At 40.4% G+C, this 22,657-nt stretch overlaps 1 protein-coding gene across 2 annotated transcripts in view; it reads left to right on the plus strand.

Moving 5' to 3' along the window:
- BTBD19 (BTB domain containing 19) overlaps nt 1-22,657 on the plus strand; it is a 69,603-nt gene that overhangs the window by 40,600 nt on the left and 6,346 nt on the right. For both annotated transcript variants that reach the window (XM_081948010.1, XM_081948011.1), the window contains exons 4-8: nt 1,565-1,624; nt 12,523-12,591; nt 13,265-13,396; nt 16,489-16,614; nt 17,539-17,677. In XM_081948010.1, coding sequence (XP_081804136.1) covers nt 1,565-1,624; nt 12,523-12,591; nt 13,265-13,396; nt 16,489-16,614; nt 17,539-17,673 — 522 coding nt within the window. In that variant the 3' untranslated portion in view covers nt 17,674-17,677. The remainder of the gene's footprint in view (nt 1-1,564; nt 1,625-12,522; nt 12,592-13,264; nt 13,397-16,488; nt 16,615-17,538; nt 17,678-22,657) is intronic.

A 22,657-nucleotide genomic window follows, 5' to 3' on the forward strand; every position in this document is an offset into this window, starting at 1 on the left:
GCAGGATAGGAATGCCACCTGTTTAACAATAGTTCTATTGGTTCTCCAGTCTCCATTGTGTGGACTTTGGATGCAAAACCCATTCATGACTAGACAACTGATGTATTTTAGATCACTTGAGTCAATTTACGTTATTTGCATAACTATGCAATTGCCAGCTTTATGTCACGTGCTTCAATTTATTTCATAATGCAAATGATACAAACTGTCAATTTTGCAATTACACAATGTAAATTAACACTGATGATGTAAATTTGGGTTTAATTGACATTTAACTGATGTACATTTGGCTTTAGCTAACACTAATGATGTACATTTGGGTTTAACTGATATTTGGGAGAAAGGCACTCCTTTCTCCCAAATTGTCTACTAAGTCAAGTTATATCTACTGCTTCTTGAACTTTGAATTTACTGTCAATACAAATTTAGCAATCAATCCACATGGCAGCAAGAAACAAAATGCATAGCATCTAGCAACATTTAGTTTCCTGGAATATTTATTTTTATTTTCTGCTATTTTTTTCTTACACACTAGAAAGATAATTGGTATTACTTAAGATGTCTGCAGCTCTGCTTTCTGTATGCAAAGCCTAGGGAATAAATGAAAACCTGCTCTTATAGAAACATTTATATATGACTCTTGGCATACGGCTGATGAACTGGGATTTGTGATCAAGACACACAAAGTGCTCCTTTTGGTCAGTTAGGTCAGAAGTAGCTCTCAGCTAGCAGTGAGAAAATTTCTGGTTGAAAGAGACTCCAGAACAGAGGCAACATTAGTTACTTGCGGGATCGCATCTTCCCACACACATCCCTGCGGCCAATTCGCTCTCACAGGGAGGGGCTTCTCCTGGTGCCGTCCACTAGGCAATGCCAGCGGGCGACACCAAGGAGTAGGGCCTTCTCTGTGATGGGCCCAACCCTCTGGAATGACCTCCCCCCCCCCCCGACATTAGAACCACCACCGACTTCCGCTCCTTCCGGCAAAAATTGAAGACTCACCTGTTCCGATTAGCAGGCCTGGCATAATTACAACTATTCCTCCTGGTAGACGTATTATTAACTGGTTATTTTAGGGGAATTGTTTTTAAGTTAATCTGTGTTATTTTTAGGGGTTTTAAAATTATATTTATATATACTGTTAGCTGTACAGTTCTTTTAACTCTAATTTTAACCTCCTCCATATTTAACTTTGCATATTAATTTTATCTATTTTCCATATTGTGATGTATTTCTCTACTTGGACTGTACACCGCCCCGAGTCCCTTTTGGGAGAGGGGGCGGTCTAGAAGCACAGTAAATAAATAAATAAATAAATAAATAAACATTCAGAACTGGAGTTCAAAGCAGAAATGTGAATTCCTCATTCCACATTAAAAAGATGACCCTCCCCAATAAAATACATTGCAGTTATGCAACAGTAAGAAATGTGATGCTTGCCAAATGTTTGTTCAACTACAGCTCTCAATTTCCTTTGCTATTTTAGAGTTGCTGGGAAAAAGCGTGCTGAGTCACTACAGCAATACACATTTCATTCATTCTCAGTCTTTTTTTTTAATTTCAGCTATGCGTTGAATTCATCAAAGGCACACTAAACGTGAACCAAGCATGTGAGGCCTTTCAGGTAAGTAGCGATATTCCCAGGCTTGGCCATATGTCAGTCCCTGAATCGCTTAAAGGATAGAAGCAGGAGATGTTTCTCAGAAAGCGAATGCTACAGACTTTGACAGCTGTCTAATTCTATGCAGATTCCTTGTTGTTAGGCTGAATTCAAAGATATGCAATGCCTTAATTGGCAAAACACATGAAATCAGTTGTGTCGTTTGTAAACAGACAGCAGTGGTAGAAGTCTTCATCATCGACTACCTATGTTGAGCAACTGGTATGGAAAGACTAACACTAGCAATTAATCACCTTTCCTGATAAGCCGTGATGAGTAAGCATTGCCTCCATCCTACCAGTTGGATGGGGATAGAGAATAATGTTGAAATGTGTTGATAAGTGGATTAGCAGACAAGCAAGCAAATACTGTTGGAAGAAAAAATGCTGTAAAACAGATTTGTTTCCTTAATAGTGAGGCCTTATGGCAGGGGTGTCCAAACCTGGGGACTTTAAGACTTGTGGACTTCAACTCCCAGAATTCCACAGCCAGCATGGCTGGCTGTGGAATTCTGGGAATTGAAGTCCACAAGTCTCTTTTTAAAAAACAATTTTTATTTATTTTTGAACAAAGACAAACAAGCATAAAAATAAAAAAAACATCTTCCATTACAAATTGTAGAAAGTGTGTCAGTTGGTTACAGTATTTCCATGCATCTCTTCCATAGTCATCACCTGCTTTTCATATCAAATCGCATATTTTAAATTCACATATATTCATGTATATCATGATTATTATATCTCATACTTAATTTGACTATAATTGTTTTTACATCCTTTTATATATAATGTTCAAAATCTAGACTAGGATTATATGATAACATTCTATTAAATCATCCTAAAATCATCCAATCACAATACATCTTTATAACATATTCTAGATAAAGGTTTTAAACCTCCTCTCATATTCTCCATGTGTTGTTTATATAAAATTTCATATTATCAAACCAATATATCTACATGTACTTTTATCATTATTAATCATTATTTAACTATACCTATTGTCACTTCATTTTATACATACTACTAGTAAACTAAATTTAGCTTAATTTTTATTATACATTTTCATTGCATCAACCTGTATCTTTCCAGTAATAGTGCAGTCTTATATCTCTTGCCATTTGTAGCATTAATATTCTAGTTACTTTCTTAATAAATCTTGTATGAACTTCTCTTCGCAACATGTTGTTCCTTTCGTATCTCATAAAAGCTCGAAACCCAGCATCTGCTCTTTCCATCAGCTTATCTTTGGTTATCACTGGTGCTTCTGTCAAGATTTCTCTCCTTATCTCCATCATTTTTTCTTTCTTTTCTTCTTCTGTGCTTTGAAGTCTGGGGTAGAGTTCCAATCCATCTATCTCCCCTTTCCATATTCTGCGCTTGTCATTACCAATCACGCTCACTTTGTTGTCACTATCCACAGTTTTCTTATCCCTTTGCTCATTTTTTTCTTCCATTTTTTTGAACTCTGTCCTCCACTTTCTTCATTTGATAAACATCCTCAGTTTTTCCATCAAATTTTTCTGTTTTGTATTCCATATTCTCCAATCTCTTTCCAATTCTCCCTGTCACAACTAATAGATTTTGAATTTCAAACATAATCATTTGCAATGTTACAGGTTTTTTTTTCCTGCTGCGCCATTTTTCCAATTTTGCAGGCAGTACCACCATAGGATTCAAGGCTATTTTAATAAATGTCAAACAGGTTCATTTATTATCTTTCAAGTCCAAATGTTGTCTTCTCTCCAATAGCTAGTGATAGAAGTCCCCAAAAGCACCTGTATAAACAACTTGTGCTCTTCCTACTATCACTGTCAGTAAACAAACTGAAAGAACCTTGAATCTCAAGTGATCAAAGAGAAAGAAGAAAAAACAATGTATCCAGCCTCCAGCCTCTAAGTGGCAGTGTAACTGCTTTTCCTCCTGTTGTTTCAACCCTCTTTATAATCCTTCTTATTTTCTTCTTTATATTCCAAGCTTAAGAAAGAAAGAAACCCTTAAATGGTGATCAAAAACAACCCAATCAATCCAATCAAGCATTATAAAAAATAAGGAAAATTTTAATCCATAGGTATAAGCAAAAGTGAAAAAAGAAGAAGAAAAAATTAATCCATTCAGTTTAAAAAATAGGGAGCCTTTGCAAAAATTCCATCCATGAAAAAAAAATAGAAACAGGATAACACACTAAGTTTAATGTAGATTAATTTCGCCGCTTACAGTCTTCTATCTTCAATTTTAATTTAACTTAATTTTTTTTGGGGGTAGTCTCTTTTTCTAATAATAACATTTCCTCACCAATTCGGCACACTTTCTCTTTTCACTTTCTTCCCATTCCGGAGCTGTCCTAACTTCAGCAGCTTCATTAGCTGCATTTCTGTTGCCGAAAAAAAAGTCTATTCCTGGATCTTTCAGGGACTTTGCGGTGTCCTTGAGATCAGAAGGTGCCCTTTTCAATCACCATCTCTGCTGGATGGTTTAGGTCCGAATGGACCATCCAGCAGCAGAAATATCGATATTGTGCCGTCGCAACGTCAACCCTTTCTCTTGAAGTCCACAAGTCTTAAAGTTCCCAAGTTTGGACCCCCCTGCCTTATGGTATGAACCAGAAGCTTGAATTCCCACCAGAATTCAACTGACAACTATTACAGTTCACAAAACAGGAAATGCCAGTGCATGCTCAGTGCTATTTGTGTCACTGCATTCTGGACCAGCCTCATCTTCCAAGAGGACTTTCACATAATCCCATATAGAATGCATTGCAATAATCCACATATAGGATGACTGAAGCATGAGTGTCTGTCTGGAGGGCTTCTTGGTCCAGGAATGGGAGCAGCTGGCTTATAGGATGAAGCTATGCAAAGCCTCTAGATTTCCTAGCACTAGCTACTAATTGCTCTTCAAGGAGGAGCTGCAAGTCTAGGAATGTCTCCAGATTGTGTACTAATCCTGAATAGGGAAGATCAGTCCTATTAACAACTGAAAAGCCTTGGTGTTGCAGTGGTTAGAATGCAGTATTGCAGGCCTAAGGGGACTCACGGTTAACCCAGCCTTCCATCTTTCCGAGGTCAGTAAAATGAGGATCAGATTGTTGAGGGCAATATGCTGGCACTATATGCCACCCAGAGAGTGCTGTAAAGCATTATGGGTTGTTATATAAGTCTAAGTGCTATGGCTAAAGATGAACATTCTTCAAAATCAGGTGGTCCAGATATCCAGTTACTTGGTATTGCTAAGGCCAAATTTGAGTCTGTTTCTTCCCACCCAGCCTCTTTATAGTCTCCAGCCATTTGGGTCAATAATTGAATCATTATACAAAGACTAGATACTGTAATGGAATGGAACTAAACCAGGGGTGGGCTTCAAACATTTCAGCAACAGGTTCTCTACCTGGTTGCTGGGTGGGTGTGGCCTAGTCGGGCCCATTTCCCGCCTTCTGGAACTTCCAGGAGGCCCGTTTTCCCCTCTCCCTGAGGCTTCACGCGGGCTCTCCACTTACCTTGCATCCAAATGGTCTGCGTGGAGATTCCTGGGAGGGGCGTAGTGGGAGGAGCCAGCCAGGGGTGGGATTTGGAGGTTCTCTGAACTGGCCATAACATTAGCTGTGGGTTCTCTCGAACCCAGGCAAACCTGTAGCAGCCCACCCCTGAATTAAACAGAGGATACTTTTGCTTTCTGGTAAATGAGTCTCTTTACCAGAAGAGTCATGACGTGTTTCTCCGGGTTTGGACAAAACAAATCACAAATATCTTAATATAGCTATTACAGTTTTAATTCTGAGAGGGAAAAAACTGAATTGTTGGAAAAGCATCTGGAAAAACAGCATCAATCTGGTGGTGAGAGAAGCACTGGAAACCCATTACTGCTGCAATTTTCAATATTGCAAAAAGGGATTTTCCAATTCAGGGGGAAGGAGCTTATAGCCTCTCTCACATGTCTGCTCCCTTCCCAACTTCTGTTCTATTCTGCATTGAAAGCCAATCGTGAAATTTTGCTCTCTTTGAACTCCACCCCCACACCCTCCCGGAGATCTTTTTAAGGGATATTACAAAGTACCCCACTGTGCCAAAGGTTAGGTACTGCAAGCCCTTCAACACCGACGGACATTTATCCTGGCTGATTTCATACTAGTTGACATGCAGAAACCATATTCAGAAAGTGAAATATAAGAGTAACCACTATGTCAAAGATTGGCAGCTTTCAACATTTCCCTAAGCCAGAGATCAAACACAGAATACAATGATTCCTGTTATGTTTGGTTTTGGTTGCTTTACTTTGCTTCTGTTTGCATTGGTTTGTTCTGTGTCACTTTGTGAAAGTTAACAGGATGTGCCACATGATGTAGTGCAGCCATTTCTGTGTTGTTTATGTAGGCTATCTCAGTTCAATAGCACATATTCTCTATGTGTTGGTGGCAGGAGGATGAAAAACTTTGCTGTAACAAAAGGGGCTATGCTCATTTTGAGGCTCTTCAACCTGGCCCAGTTATTTTATTCTTACCAGCAATGTCAGCAGTATAAAACTTGCTGCCTCCAACGCTGAGCCCAATTCTGCTACAAGCATAATGTTGGCAAATGATGGTGTCTTTGTTTATGGTGTAGAAGACACAGTTGATGGATTGCCCATACCTCGCCCCCCTCCCCTTAAAGTCATCAGCTGGTGGAAGAATCATCCTCCACTTTAGGAATAAAGATGAAGGAGGACATTGGTTATTAGAAAAAGAGGCAGATAGCAGGTTTAGCCTTCTTTCAAAATGTGCTGATTTTGTACAAATACTCAGCTGTGTTCAAAAAGAGCCTCACCATCATCTCATGGTTCAGCTCCTTTTGGACACAAATTTATGGCTATTCCAGAATAGCTCATTCACCAATTATACTTATCTTATGTTCAAAAAAGCATGAGATCCATACAGTATTCAAAAGAAGTCTGTACTTCAGTTGACAACTGAAAAGAGATATATTTCACCATGCAGATTCACTGTGTAGCTTCACTGCTGTCATTCACGGTAGTTTTTCAGCGTTTTCTAAATAATCTAGGTCTCCAAGACCAGATGGGCACAGGAGAAAACCCAGTTTGAAAGAATTATCAGAATGGCCCTGGAAGATAATCTCCAGGAACTGGAGGGCATGTCTGCTCCAGTGTCATGTGGCCAATAGATTCTGGATTAATTTTCTATTGATAAAATAATCTGATTAAATACATCTGTAGTGCTACTTTCCGGATCTGGCTTAAAGTGATATTAGCATACACAGCTTTGTGTTATGTTGGACAGCTGGTGTCACAAATTGAAAGCCTTCTGGATCTTATTTCTAGTTGTGTTGCAGCGATGCCCAGCTGTGCTAGGAAAACACTACTGTAATATGATAGTTATTAAGAAATTGCAAACAGAAGTATTCTAAGATGCAGCCTTGAATCACAGCCATGTGATTCATATTCCATGTGCTCCTGAATCTGTGTTTCAAATATGCCCACATTCCATGCTTGTGACAGAGTCTGTAGGATTTCTGTAACTATGCAGTTTGCCCATCAGCGTTAACCATGTCATGTTATAAAACTCATAAAAGAGTCACAAGTAGTGACAATCTAGTTATGCTAGTCTATTTCTCACATTCCTACATTAATACGTAATCATCCAGGGTAAAATTACAGGGGAATTCTGTTTTGGATGTGAAAAGCCAATTATCTTTCTCAGAAAGAGGTTCTGGTTTCAATTCTGCTGACCCTGTTCTCAAAGAATGATTTCCTCTGCTAAATTTGGACTAACAATTTGCAATGAAGTCTTTTTGTATGGTTAATTTCTGTTCCTCGCTTATCAAATATCAGCCTCCCTTAAAGCTTTCAATGCAGATACCTTTATCTGTACTGGTATGTCTGCATGCACCTGTGAATTAATTTTTAAATATATTTTATATATTGCAGAAATTTATAATCTGTTAATAAACTTCCTTGGGGAGTTTACAAAAATTAAAATGCAAATTAAAAATCTAGTTGGAAAAAAAGCACACTGTAACTTGTGTCTCCAGAGGCATTCTTTGTTGCTATAATTTTCTCAAAAAAACACAAACTTTTGTGAAATACTGGAACTAAAGCTGGTTAACTGCCTTTTATTTTTAGTGTTGTTATTTTTAAAGGGGCCTAACGGATATCTCTGTACCCTAAGGAGTATAGTGATCATAGAGAGGAAATCCTTCATTCCCTTCAACACCGCCACTCAGTCACCCTAATTGAGTTTCAGTGCTCTAATAGCATCATTATGACACCTATCATTTGTTGGGGTGGGGTTTAATGAGAAATGAGCACAGCTGCAGTTCCTATACTGTAATTAACCTCCATCCTACTGAATACTATTAGCGTATATATTGCTTTTTCCTACGTCTTTAAGTAAGTGATATCATAGGCTAAAATATAGTACATGAGTTACTTCAAATTACTCAATACATAAAACTATGTTTTTCCTTCCAACCAGATATGAAAAGGTAGAAAAGCTGCTGTCACTTTTTATGACCTTCTGGAGTATTAACTAGGCTGCACAAAGTAATGGCACAGTTTCTCACCATCTTCTTGTTGGAAATACAGGAGCAGTATTGGAAAAGCTGTAAAATAGGCATATCAGAGTGAAAATAGGAAAGAACCTCAAACTCCCCCATTAACAAAATTCAGACCTGACCAGACCCAGAATGTGCCCCCTCTCCAATCTTGAACCAATGAGACTCGAACTGTCAAACTGCTTGACAGATTTAGCATTACCTAGTTAATTGCTCCTCTTGACAACCAAAGATGGCCTAGGCCTGCACTATGACTTGTGCAGTTTTCCCATCAGGATCATTACACAGTAGAGGTAGTCTTCAACTTACAACTTGTTGCTTAGCAACCATTCAAAGTTAGAATGGACTCCCCAAAAGGTACTTGCAAGCCAGATTCAAAGTTCCAATGGCCCCTCCCCCATGGTCATGTGATTGCATTTTGGTCACTCGGCAGCTGGTCCGCATTTACAGCCATTTGTAGTGTCCCATAGTCACTTAGCTAAGAGTTATGATGTTTTGAGCTGGAAACTGGTGCTTTCTTCCGGTTTACAACAAAAAAGGCCAATTGTAGACAACGGATTCACTTATTGACCAGGGCATTCTGTAATGACCACTGCAAAAAATTATGGTAAAATTGGGTTGGTCATGTGATGACCCCCTTAACAACCTGCATGATTTCCAGGTTCAGTTATGTTTGTAAGCCAAGGACTATCTATGGACAATACTGCCTAACCTTTATATTGTATTTGTATCGCTTCATTATTGGGATCACATTTATATAATATGAGGCCTTAGAATAGTGTGCAGTTCCCTGAAAACCTTGGTACAGTCTCCAGCAGCCTTCCTTCCAGAATTTCTGGCTGAAATTACTTTAGGTAAACTATTCAGAGCATGGTTTCTAGAACTCTGTACATAGCTTTCAAGCAGCTTTGCACAGGCGATGATGATGAGGGCATATAGAATGGAAGCAGGGGTGACTTCAAAAATTTTTACCAAGGGGTTCTCTGCCCAGTTTCTGGGTGGGCGTGGCCATGGTGGGAATGGCCTAGTCAGCCTCCTGCATCATGGCGCGGAGGGGGGGTGGTTTTGCCCTCCCCAGGCTCTGGAGGCTTTCCTCGAGTCTCCAGAGGGTGAAAACAGCCTCCCCAGGCTCCAGAGGACCTCTGGAGGCCGGAAACAGTTTGGCTTTCCCAAACTTCTGGGAGACCTGTTTTTTACCCTCTCCAAGACTCGGCCGCACTCTGCACTTACCTGCATGTAAAACAGGCTGTGTGGGGTCTCCAGAACAGGGTGGGTGATGCCAGCCAGGAGTGGGATTTGGGGGTTCTCCTAACTGCACAGAATCTTAGCTATAGGTTCTCCCGAACCCCTGCAAACCCCCAGAAGCCCACCCTGGAATGAAACCTTGGCAATCCTCTGAGCCACAGCCCAACTGTAGAGTAGGAGTAGAGCCTTCTCTGTGATGGGCCCAACCCTCTGGAATGACCTCCCCCCCGATATTAGAACTACTACCGACTTCCGCTCCTTCCGACAAAAACTTAAGACTCACCTGTTCCGATTAGCCGGCCTGGCCCACTTATAGTTCTACTCTTACCTCCTGGCGGATATTTTATTGGGGATAGTTTTTAGGGTAAATGTTTTTATAATTTTTACAATTTTAATCTAACTTAACTAAATTGTACAGTGAATCATTACTATCTCCTCCAGTCCTATATTTAATTTATTGATTTTGAATTTATACCATGTATATTTGTTGTTCAATTATTTTAATATGACTGTACACCGCCCCGAGTCTCTTTTGAGAGGGGGGCGGTCTAGAAATTGAATAAAGTTAAAGTTAAGTTAACTGTCTCTTCCATAGGGATACATTGGGGATTTTTTTTCTACATTTTTTTTCCTATGCAAATTTCCTATGCAATTGATCCAGCTCATTTTAAAAGCATTATTTATTTTGCCATCTTCTCTTCGAACACCAAAGGTGACCCTGTTCTGTTGCATTCTTGGAACATTATTGTTCTACTGATGAACAGTCCTGAGAATTTCATGCAATTTCTTTTCAACATTCTGAATTTGATGCATTGAAGTCCCCACCAGAATTGTTCGCCTGAACCTGAAATCGCAGGTGGCCCCGCCCACCTGCCTGGGCTCTATGGCATCCCGTTTAGGCCAATTCTTTTAGGCAAAGCACATGCGCAGAAGGTGGAGTGCAGGTGCAGATGTGCGTGCTCATATTTGCGAACCGGTAGGGAAGGTAAGTGAATACCGCCCCTGGTCCACACAACTTAAAGTTGCTGAGATTGGGAAACACTGGTATGGTGTAACACATAGTAGCCTCTTTAATAGTCAAATTCAGATTAGCTTCTTTAGTGACTCACAGACCTGTGTAGGTACCGGGGAGATTCATGAGTATTCTAGGAGTAGGGAATGAAAGTAGAGGTTAGTGCTGTGGACTCACAGGTGCATTCTTTCTTGTTTTCTGAAAAAAGAACCACTCATACGGAAAAATCTCTGTATGTAATTAATGAACTTTGTGGTGTCATGGTGGTGTTTGCTAAACTCTCCTTTTGTGCCTCTGAGGCACACCCACACATTTAAAAATGGATTCCCCCTTTTGTGTTTTCCGTAACCGCCAAGCAGTATTTCCTTTATTTGTTTGTCAAGTGATGCGTATTTATTTATGAATATATACATCACTTGGTTAGCCCACTTTGCAAATCAGACTGGGGTCATTGAAAACCATGGTCTGTGTACTTTTTTCAGGACATATAGATACCAAATCAAGGTACAAAAACAACACAGCTGTGGTCAGGTGTCTTTTGCATGATGTTTGATATTTACTGTTTTTGAAGCCGTTGTGAGTTGCATGCTTACCCTATGTGGGACTGGTGTATCCTGAGTTCAACTGGCAAGATAATGTGGTTTGCCACAATCACATTGTTTTCACACATCTATTCTGTAACAGAAATGGTTTGTATCTTGCAGGCAGATGTATCTTGTATTTTATTCTTTTTCACTCCCAGCTGCAGTTCTGCTTACTGAACCTGGAATATGTCAGAGAAAACAATAGTTTTATTCTAATGGGGAGCAGTAGAGCAAGCAAAGTGAGATGCAAACATGTCACATGGAGACTGAAACCCCATTCAATCTAGGCATAAGATAGCTAGCTACTCTCCATACTTTCAAAATGAACTCAGCATTACACCCAGAGATATTTCCATTACTCTAGAGAATCCAAAGCAAGCACCGTTGACTTTTTTTTAAAAAGCCTGGTGATGCACTTAAAAAGAAAACCAAATATTCGATTTCCGGGGGTAACAGAAACATGTCTGGGGATAAAGTAATATTGTCAGTAGTTGAGGTTGAACATTTTCTGCCTTTTATCAATCCAGACAGTGACAAGTTGACAATAGGACAAAAATGACATTTAAAAAAAATGCATAATTTTACTGCCAATTTTGTCAGTGCAATCTAAATACCAGGTAATGAAATTTGAGAGCCACGTGGCGTATATAATGCAATTTGTATTTTCAGATAATGGTCAGAGGACAGATTCCACAGCTGTTTGTTAGGATGCGATTTGCAGATTTTGCCTTTAGAAATAGTTTGATTTGAAATTTCTTTCATAAAAGGAACAAAAATATTTGTTGTTCTTAGTTGCAAAGTCGTGTCTGACCCATCGCAACCCCATGGACAACGTTCCTCCAGGCCTTCCTGTCCTCTACCATCCTTTTAAGCTTTCCTGTTAAAATTACAGACAACATTAGTTCAACAGTAAATTGTGTCCCCTGCTCCCATCCACCCCATGGCACAACAGCACAAACAGATAAGCTCTAAAGGAGGCACCCCCAAGCTTGCTGACACAACTATGCCTTGTGGAAAAGCAACAGTGTGGGGCGAGTCTTATCTGAGGGGAGTGATGTTTCAAAGGGAGAGAGCCACTACATAGAAGGCCCTTTTTCTACATCTAGAAGATGTACCTTTTTGTTGTGGGACTTGCAGCATTCCCTGTCTTCCTGCTCTGGTGGCCCAGTTACCGGTAGATGTAATTGGACAGAGACCAAATGATACCAGCCAGGAACTAGATATTATAAAAAAGAAAAGTGGAATGGGGAAATGCAGAGACTTTAAATGACTGCAAAATTCTCTGTCTCCTTATATAAAGTTGCTAAAGATTACAATATCTAATTGTTCACCCATGAAAAGACCCTGAAATGTTGGAATAAATATTTGATTTATTTTACTCTTGCCCACAATAGTGCCTTCAAAAATATAGGTGATAAATGCAGTTGTATCCACTGTAGTTATTTTATCCACTTTTTTATTCTTACTCTCTTTATGACAGGCAGCCGTGGCATATGGACTACTAGATTTGCAAACATATTGCTTGGCCTTCATTGAGAATTATACTCAGGTAAGAAGATGTAGGTATTGAGATGACATGCAGAAAGGAGGCCCAGTACAATGTTTCCTATTCTAAGCGAGATCCTGGAGAATGAAGAGAATTATATTAAATCAATGTAATTTTCTTTCCTATTGGACCATGGGTATATATGTACAGTTGTATGAATGTATGTATCAATATATGTATGTATGCATTTAATTAATATGGCCATTCACCTCACAGCAATGATTCTGGGTGGTGCATAACAATTAAAAACCCAGCAGTTATAAACAATAGCCCAAATAATACATTTGAACCATTATATAAAATAAACTTTCTTACATTGCGAAACTCTCGGTACTATTATATAGGGCTTCCAGACATTTTCCTATACAAACAATAGGCATTGCACCCAGATTTGGCAATGCTATTATGTCTTCAGCTTTCAGAATGAGTTGTACAACCATTGTACATCAGTACTATTCAAGATTTGATTATCTTGCTACCTCAAAAAAGTTTTTTGTTCCATGGTGCAATAGGAAATGGTGGCAGCTGAGTTTAGAAATTATGTTGGTGAGTAATATAATGGGGAACTGGATTGCCTTAGCACTCTATTTTTTTCCACAAGCTCTTCATCTTTATCTGAAGTTCTTTATCCTCATATTCTGTATCTCAGAGGTATACCATCTTTTTTTCTTCATAGGAGGTGACCCAAACACGTGGGTTCTTGGAACTTTCAGAACAGGCAATGCAAATTATTTTGCAGAGTGACTGTCTGGCTATTGACGAGGTGAAGCTGATCCATGCTGTACGAGAATGGGCTCATGTTGGGTCTGTAAGTACTGATAGCTCAGATTTGGAGGGGGGGGATGACCCAAGCTTTAAGGTTTTTTTAAAATAAGCTTCATAGAACTAGAGATAATCCTCCTCAAATATTTAACAGTAGTCAGTGATAAAACAATATTATAACGATAGACTTGTTGAAATAACAGCAGGGATAACATCACTAAATAAAAATAGCACAAGATAATAATAAAGTAGAAGGAGAATAAAAAACTAATAATCTTGTAATTCCTGAAAAAGAATAATAAAAGAGGTTTTAGAACCCTCACATGGCCCAATAAGGAAGTAACCAAAGATATTTACTTGAGACAGTAATTCATAGTTGTTTTTTCCCCTGATACTCAGGGCCATACAGAACATCTGAACAACAGGGACTTTTGAATACCACAAGTCAGTGCCATCTTTTGAAAATAGCTCTTCTCTCCATGTAAAACAATAGCCCTCGGAATAAGGGCCCCATATCCTAATCCAGTATTAGATTGATACTTTGAGAGCTGTTATCATGAGAACTGACAGCCTTCAATCCAGGAAACTCAGCAAATGGCACTTTCAGCACGTTGATGCTCCAGGATAGTTTCCACCTCAAACCCAGATGAAAAAACTGAATTAGAATGAATCCAAATGTTTTATCCTACAAAACTGTCTACAATTGAGAAGGTATTCCTGAGTTTAGAATCCTATACAAAAATATCAGGTTCCTGTTAAGCTATGTACAAAATATATGTTGCCATTGTCTCTTTTAAGTTTTCTGATTTCAGTTAATCAGAATTGCACCATCTCTTAATGCACGTGTCCCCAACCCCTGATCCCCAGACTGGTACCGGTCCACGGCCCATTCAGGATCAGGACACATAAGGGCAAATGGTGGGCATGCACCCAAACCATCCCCTCTCCCCATTGCCACCGGACCCACTGGTCCGCGAAGCTAGACAGGTTGGGGACCAATGTCTTAAGGGGACTTTTGTTGCAGTGTTTCTATAAACAGAGTCTAGCCTTGGGTAATTTCAAATATCAGGGTAGGCAATCTTGAAAGAGTGCACTGCTCTCATCCCTTTCAGGGGCTTGTCGATATCCTCAGGCTACAAAAGCTGAAAAGCTGAAGGATGTGCTGATATCCTTCAGGAAAGCTGGTTCTGTGATAACAGATCAGCTGATTCCTTGACTATTTCTAATTCTGTTGAAAATAATGGCATATAATAACTTTTGGCTAATAAGTGGCATCTTTCACTTATCTTTGGTACCTTGTAGGAGAGGAGCCATGTTAGGCTATCTGGGAATTCTGGGAGTTGAAGTCCACAAGTCTTAAAAGTACCCAAGTTTGCACACCCCTGGTCTATGGTAACAAAAAATCAGAAGTCTGGTAGCACCGTTTCTGACAAATGCATTTCATTAAAAGATATAAGATTTTGTGAACTATAGCTCCTTCTGATCTTTTGATCTTTTGGATGCAGTAAATGTTTTTTCCAAGATCCTACATGTAGATCCTTGATTTTGAGTCCAAAATTTCTGTTGTTAAGTGAGCTATTTCTTTTGTCTCATTTTTATGATCTTTCTTGCCACAGTTGTTAATTGCTGTTGATAAATTAGTAAGTGAATCTTGCTTCCCCATCGATTTTGTTTATTAAAAGGGTGCAAGAAGTGATTACATGACCTTGGGACACAGCAATGGTCATAAGTATGAACCAGTTGCCAAGCAATTGCAATTTGAAAATTTCAAATTTGAAAAGAATTTGAAAAGAAGGACTAGGGGAGACATGATAGCAGTGTTCCAATATCTCAGGAGTTGCCACAAAGAAGAGGGAGTCAAACTATTCTTCAAAGCACCTGAGGGCAGAACAAGAAGCAATGGGTGGAAACTAATCAAAGAGAGAAGCAACTTAGAATTGAGGAGAAATTTCCTGACAGTTAGAACAATTAATCAGTGGAACAGCTTGCCTCCAGAAGTTGTGAATGCCCCAACACTGGAAGTCCTTAAGAAGATGTTGGATAGCCATTTGGAATGGTATAGGGTTTCCTGCCTAGGCAGGGGGTTGGACTAGAAGACCTCCAAGGTCCCTTCCAACTCTGCTATTGTATTGATCACATGATCATGGGGGATGCTACAAAGTTGTAACTGTGAAAAATGGTCATAAGTCACTTTTTTCAGTGCTGTTGTCACTTTGAACGGTCACTAAATGAACTGTTGTAAGTCGAGGTAATTAGAGCTAGAATTGTAGGACCAACAAATGGAATAGCTATTTATATAATGTGTTTCCCTGAAAATAAGACAGGGTCTTATTTTCTTTTTACCCCTGAAATAAGCACTTGGCCTTATTTTCAGGGAGGTCTTATTATTTTTGTGGTGCAGGAGGCGGCGAGCGTGGTCACCTCATTGCTGCCGCTGTGTTGCAATATTTTCGGGAGGGCTTATTTTTTTGAGGAGGGCTTATTTTAGTGCATGCGTTCAAAAGCCTGATTGGGCTTATTATCCGGGGAGGTCTTATTTTCAGGGAAACAGGGTAGTTGCTTTGAACTTCATTATTGAGCTGAGAAATGACAGGTATGGTAGCCAACAACAATTCTGATTTATTTTTATTTTATTATTTTGTTTTATTTTATTTTATTTATATATATATATTTATCAGCACGAATACAATATATATATCAATATATCTATATATATATCAATATATCTATCTATCTATCTATCTATCTATCTATATATCAATATATATATATCAATATATATATCAATATATATATATCTATATCATCTATCTATCTATCTATCTATCTATCTATCTATCTATCTATCTATCTATATATATATATATATATATATATATATATATCAATATAGATAGATAGATAGATGATAGATAGATAGATAGATAGATAGATAGATGATAGATAGATAGATAGATAGATAGATAGATAGATAGATAGATAGATAGATAGATGATAGATATAATATATGTATTTGTGTTACAACCCCTGGTATGCCTAAATATTTTTATTATTTTTATTTATTATTACTATTCTGTTTCCATCTTTGTTATTTAAAGCCATACTAACCCGTGCTGGCCGTCTACTCACTCCCTGCAGGCTGTGCTCGATAGGACTGTGAACGACATGGCACAAACTGCGCTGCCACAGCTCCGTCTGGCTCTGCTGTCCCCGAGGGAACTGACCTCTCTGGAAGAAGAGAACAAAAAAGACCAGATGATTCCGGTGGGGATGGCTATTAGCCTCTGTGCCGTTTCTGCATGCATTGGGGATTTTTTTTTTTAAAAAAAAATTGAAATACCCCACCCCACCAAAACAGATGGCGGCAGCAGAATGGTAGAAATTGATGGAGCTGTTTGCCATCTGTGTCAGACCTTCACAGAACTTACGGCGTTCTCAAAAGTTGTACAAAAATCTGATCATATTTGGGAAGGATGTGTTTGTAAAAAGCTGTGATATATTTATGTGAACCATTTATTAGGAAAACTGCACAAAGAAAAGAGAGAGAGAGAAAAGACGTCAAAAATCCATGTTAGAGTTAGCGACTGCAAATGTGGGGGATTATTTTAAAAAAATAATCACACTGATGAATTAAATGAAACAAATCGGTTAAATTTGAACCCCCCCCCCCCCCCCACTGATCTGTTCAGTCTTGCTTAGAAAAGCCAAGCACAGCACAAGTACGAACAAATTTCAAGCAAAACATATTAAAGAGCATACTGGCTGAACAGTCCACTGGGATGGGACAGGTTCTGTTGCCATAATAGATTGCTTAACAACATTTTGTGGGATGTGAGTGTGTGTGTGTGTGTGCGTGCGTGCAACGGGAAGGATTCAATGGATTAATCTCAGAGCCGACATGTCTGACTCGACACCCACTGAACAGGAACTATTCAAACTACAATCCTTTGTGGCATATCCCAGTTGTAAATAAGTAATCCCAGCATTGCAGGAAAAGGCTTTATTGACTAGGAAAAGTATAACTAGTAATTGGCAGGGGACAGCCTCTCTGCCTTTGAGAAGAGAGAATGGGACGCATCCATTTCCCATGGCACCTCTCTGTAACTTATTCTGAATGTGTTACTTATTAAGTTCCATTCCTACACAGCATGGGTTCAAATATTCTGTAACTCTTTTGCCCCCTCCTAGGTAGAGAGTTTTGCTGAGGCCTGGAAAACCCATGCTCTGTGGAAGAGGCGTGGGATGCAATCTTCCTTCTGCCAGCGCCGGCGTGGCACATTGCCTCGAGTCCATCATCGCTACCTTGACCCACAGCATAAGTGACATGGTATCCTTGGGATGATGAGCAGGAAGCAATACTTTTGTGCCCAGCCAAGGGCCAGTTTCGTCTAGTGATTAAGTCATCAGACTAGAGACCCGATCTAGTCCTGCCTTAGGCATGAAAACCGACTGGGTGACTTTGGGTCAATCATTCTCTCTCAGTCCAACCCACCTCACAGGGTTGTTGCTGTTGAGGGGAAAATAGGAGGAGGAAGCAGAGGTGGGCTTCAAAAATTTCAGCAATGGATTCTCTGCCCGGTTGCTGGTTGGGTGTGGCCATGATGGGCGTGGCCTAGTTGGCCTCTTGCACCATGGCGTGGCATTTTAACCTTCCCCAGGCTCCAAAGGCTGTCCTTGAGCCTCTGGGAGGGCAAAAACTGCCTCCTCCGGGCTTCGGAGGCTCTCTGGAACTTCCAGGAGGCCCGTTTTCCCCCCTCCCCAAGCCTCTGCACAGACTCTGCACTTACCTCACATCCAAAACTGGCTGTGTAGAGACTCCTGGGCAATGTTCCCTCTAATTTTTTTTCAGTGTGAGCAGAAAAGTATAGTGTTTGAGCGGCACATTTTTATCCCTGAGCACCTGAATTTTTTTCACAGATGTCACCTAAGACAACAACGAAATCAGTATTATTTGAAACTCAAAGTTATGTTTCTTCAAGGTACCTGCTTAATTAAAAGTGTTATATAATGTCAGTATCACTTAACAACGCTCCTGCTTAGCAACCAAAATGTTGGCTCAGGAACTCTGGCATTGAAGCATGCAAGTCTTAAAGCTGTCAAGTTGCAAGACTCTTGCACCCCTAACCCTTTAGAAAAAAAAACCCAGGGTCTTCAAACCTGACAGCTTGAAGACTTGTGGACTTCAACTCCCAGAATTCCTCCTCCAGTCATGTTGCGGCGACGTCATCTGCGTGGATCTGCTCCATCTTCGTTTTTTTTCACAGGGGGGCAGGGCTGCCGCTGAAGATGCCAACGACGAGCCCCTGCTGCCACCAGAATAATAGCTGCCTCCTCCTCCTCCTCCTCCAACAGCACCACCACATTTGGAGTGAAGCCGCCAAAGCTCCCGCTGGCGCCCCTCTCCACTCGGAGCACCTAAGCTGGGCACCGCGTTACCTCTGCTGCCTTCTCCTCCGCCGCCGTGCTTTTGAGAAGCCATGAGGCCTTTTCCCCCTGCTCCCGTCCCCTCCGCCAGCTTCCTACTGGCTCCCGCGGCCTCATGGCTCCTCAAAAGCACAGCAGAGGAGGGGGCAGGGGTAACGCGGGGCTCAGCTCAGGTGCTCCGAACAGAGGGGGAGGCACCGCTGCCATGGGCGGGGGCGCCGGCGGGAGCTTTGGCGGCTTCACCTCTGCTGCAGCGTTGGGCAGCAAATGTGGTGCTGTTAGAGGAGGAGGACGCGGCAGCAGATATTCCGGTAGCGGCAGGGGCTTTACTTTAGCTGCAGCGTCGGGCGCAAGCAGCTAGGATTGGCCGCCCACAAAGGACCTCCCCGGGCTTGCTTTCCTGAACTAGCGTCAGTTGCCCCGTGCTCACCAAAACAAGTCCACTTCTAGCCGTCTGCAAAGGACCTCCACATCCTTCGGCGCCTGTGACAGTAGAAAACACTGCGCGGCAGTTGGAAACTGCTGCACGGTGTTTTCTTGCCACCTGCGCGGCCGCACAGCCATGCACCTTAGAGGGAACAGTGCTCCTGGGAGGGATGGGGTGGGAGGGGTAGAGGTGGGAGGGGTGGGGTAGGGTGGGCAGGGCCAGCTAAGGGTGGGATTTGGAGGTTCTCTCAACCGGCCATAACGTTAGCTGCAGGTTCTCCCGAACCCGGGCGAACCCTTAGCAGCCCACCCCTGGGTGGAAGGAGTATTAGGTATGATCACTGCCTTGAGTACTTATTTTTTTTGAAAAAAACCTCTCTTTGATATGGGTTGCTGCTTTTGGTTTTTCCTTGGATGCTGTATGTACATAATCAGGTCCAGAATTCGGGACCTCCTCCCCTTTGTATTATTTTCCAGGTTGCTCCTTCCAGGCAAGATGAACAATTTATTTATTTTTTAAAAGAGCTTTTAATCATCAAGGAAACTTTTCAGCTTTGTTGCCATTCCTTGTATTAATTCCTCCACTTTAACCCATTTGCCTCCATTTGCTACTAAAGAGGCCACTGCCTTGTCTTCCTATTTCTTCTGTTCCTTTGGAGCAAATAGCTGTAATCCAATCATATGGCCCATCCCACCAGCTCTTTGTTGTATCTATTAAATATTTGCCTTCCTGTCTGAAGATCACTGTACAATCCTTTTGCAAACAGATGCCTAACATTTTAGAGTGATTTACACTGGGGAGGGTGGTTTTTGTAACAATCTGAACCCTAGCCGAAAATGCCTGACCTCTTGACCACTGCCCTTACCCTTTATAGAAATATTTTTAATACAGACCCTTTTGTGTGTAACATCTAATGGTTCACATAAGCAGCACTAATAGCAATCTATTGATTTATCATTCTATGTGAGTTTTCTTTTTAAAGACCAATATTTTTTTAATGTGTCAGATTAGAAGCAACTTCCTTGCTGCATTGCCTCTTACAAACAGCTTTATAGCGATGTGCATACTGGTGGGTCAAGGTAACCTGGCTAAGTAAACTACTTGCCCCACCAGTGTGCATTAAGAATTCAAAGTGAATCAGAACTGATTGTACTGCGGCTATTAACATAATGTATCCGCTGTTCCAATCAAGTAAATGCCAGATACCCAGGCAGCTTTAGATCGAGATCCAGGCCCTGCCTAGATTTGTTTGTTTGAGTGCCTGGTTGCTAGGTAGATCAATGACTTGGAGAATACAGAAAAAACCTATCCTTCACCCTGTTGCAATATGTTGAATCACCTGGTTCAGGCACAGCTAATATCAGCTTCTCCTGTGTGCGAAAATGAGAGTGGGAGTAAGATTAGCCAACAGTGCGTGGATAATACAGTTATGATCTAAAATAGCAAATATTTTGCTAACAAGTAAACCAAGATCCACATTTGATGTCTATTGTGTGATTTCTAAAGATGGTAAATGTAATTGTTTACAAGGCAGAGGGGTTTAGAACAGACTGGTGATATTATGGAAGATGTAATAATCCCCTTTCCATTTCTAGGTTGCTACTGCCTTATGGGGTTAAATACTACATTTTGGGTCTTGCCATGAACTGAATTCCAACTGCCCTGTCTCCTTGGCTTTATTTGCTATTTTGGAAGTAGATAGAAGATTCCTATTGTGCTGTGATATTTTATGTGTGATTTCAAAGCACCTGTATTTAATTCTCAAAACAAACCTTAACAAATGCATTGTTTAAAAAGCTAGGAAGACATCTTTCCAACACTGAAAATATTTGAAACTACAGCAAAAAGTATAGAATAGCTTCCTATAGCTATTCAGAAATAAATCCCTTTGTTAATCACATCTGTTCTAATAGAATATTCTCTGGTTGCCCAGCTGTACCCTTTCATTTATTCAAGTGGAAAATCCATTGAATTAATACATGTGCTCCCATATTGTTGTTTCTTACGTCAATTATGCAAGTCAGAGTACATTTGAATTTGATTTTCCTATGTGTTCTGTTTTTAATTAACACTATAATGGATTAGGTGATTCCATTGGTAGGAGATTTTATCCTTTCGACTCTCGCAACTACTTCTTCCTGAGTCTTGTTCCTCAGATTAGTTGGCTTATAACAAACAGCCTTCTTTACCAACATGGCCATTACCCAGAAATACCGTATTGAGTGGGGATGATTGGATGTATAGTCTAAAATATCTGGAAGATATCAGGTTGTGGAAGGTGAGTCAAAGCTAACAATCCTTCCCCATTGCCATTTGCTTTGCGTGGCTTTACGATAAGGCTGTTTAATTTTGCATGGTTGCTTATTACACATTGTTTTTCTAACCCCCCCCCCCATGTATGCAGCTGTTGTGTAAAAATGACTGTCTTATGCATACACAATCCATACCCAGTATGAATATAGGTAAAAGGTAAAGATTTTCCCTGTCCAGTCACTTCCAACTTTGGGGAGTGGTGCTCCTCTCCATTTCTTAGTTGAGAGAGCCAGCGTTTCCCAAAGACGTTTCCATAAGTATGAATATATATGTATGCAATTACATTTGAGAATATACATTCCTTAGGAGTTTCTTCACCCTCTCCTGCTTGGCAACATCAAATAATACACATCTTGACTCCTTATAGCACTCCAGGGACTAATTTATCCTCAGTGCTGCATCTTTGAACTCAACATCCATTGCATACAAGCATTCCCAATGACCCTTAAACCAAACTTTTATTCAACTACTTTGTCTTCATTATCCACCGAGCCCAGTCATGTTTAGAATAGAACAGAATAGAATAACAAGAGTTGGAAGGGACTTTGAAGGTCTTCTAGAAACCCTATACCATTTCAGACAAATGGTTGTCAATTCTCTTCTTAAAAACTTCCAGTGTTGAAGCATTCACAGTTGTTCCACTGATTAATTGTTCTATCAGGAAATTTCTTCCAACTTCTAGATTGCTTCTCTCCTTGATTAGTTTCCATCCATTGCCTCTTGTCCTGCACTCAGATGCTTTGGAGAATAATTTGACTCCCTCTTCTTTGTGACAGCCCCTAAGATATTGGAACACTGCTATCATGTCACTCCTAGTCCTTCTTTTCATTAAACTAGACATACCCAATTCCAGCAACTGTTCTTTATGTTTCAGCCTCCAGCCCCCTGGTCATCTTTGTTGATCTTTTCTGTATTCTTTCTAGAGTCTCCACATCATTTTTACATCGTGGCGACCAGAACTGGATGCAGTATTCCAAGTGTGGCCTTACCAAAGCATTATAAAGTGATATTAACACTTCAAATGATCTTGATTCTATCCCTCTGTTAATGCAGCCTAGAACTGTGATGACTTTTTTGGCAGCTGCAGCACACCACTGGCTCATATTTAAGTGATTGTGTACATTTACTGTAGCTTCAATCACA

Source organism: Natrix helvetica (genome assembly GCF_964273705.1).
Source record: "Natrix helvetica genome assembly, chromosome: 3".
In the NCBI taxonomy this organism is placed as follows: domain Eukaryota; kingdom Metazoa; phylum Chordata; class Lepidosauria; order Squamata; family Natricidae; genus Natrix; species Natrix helvetica.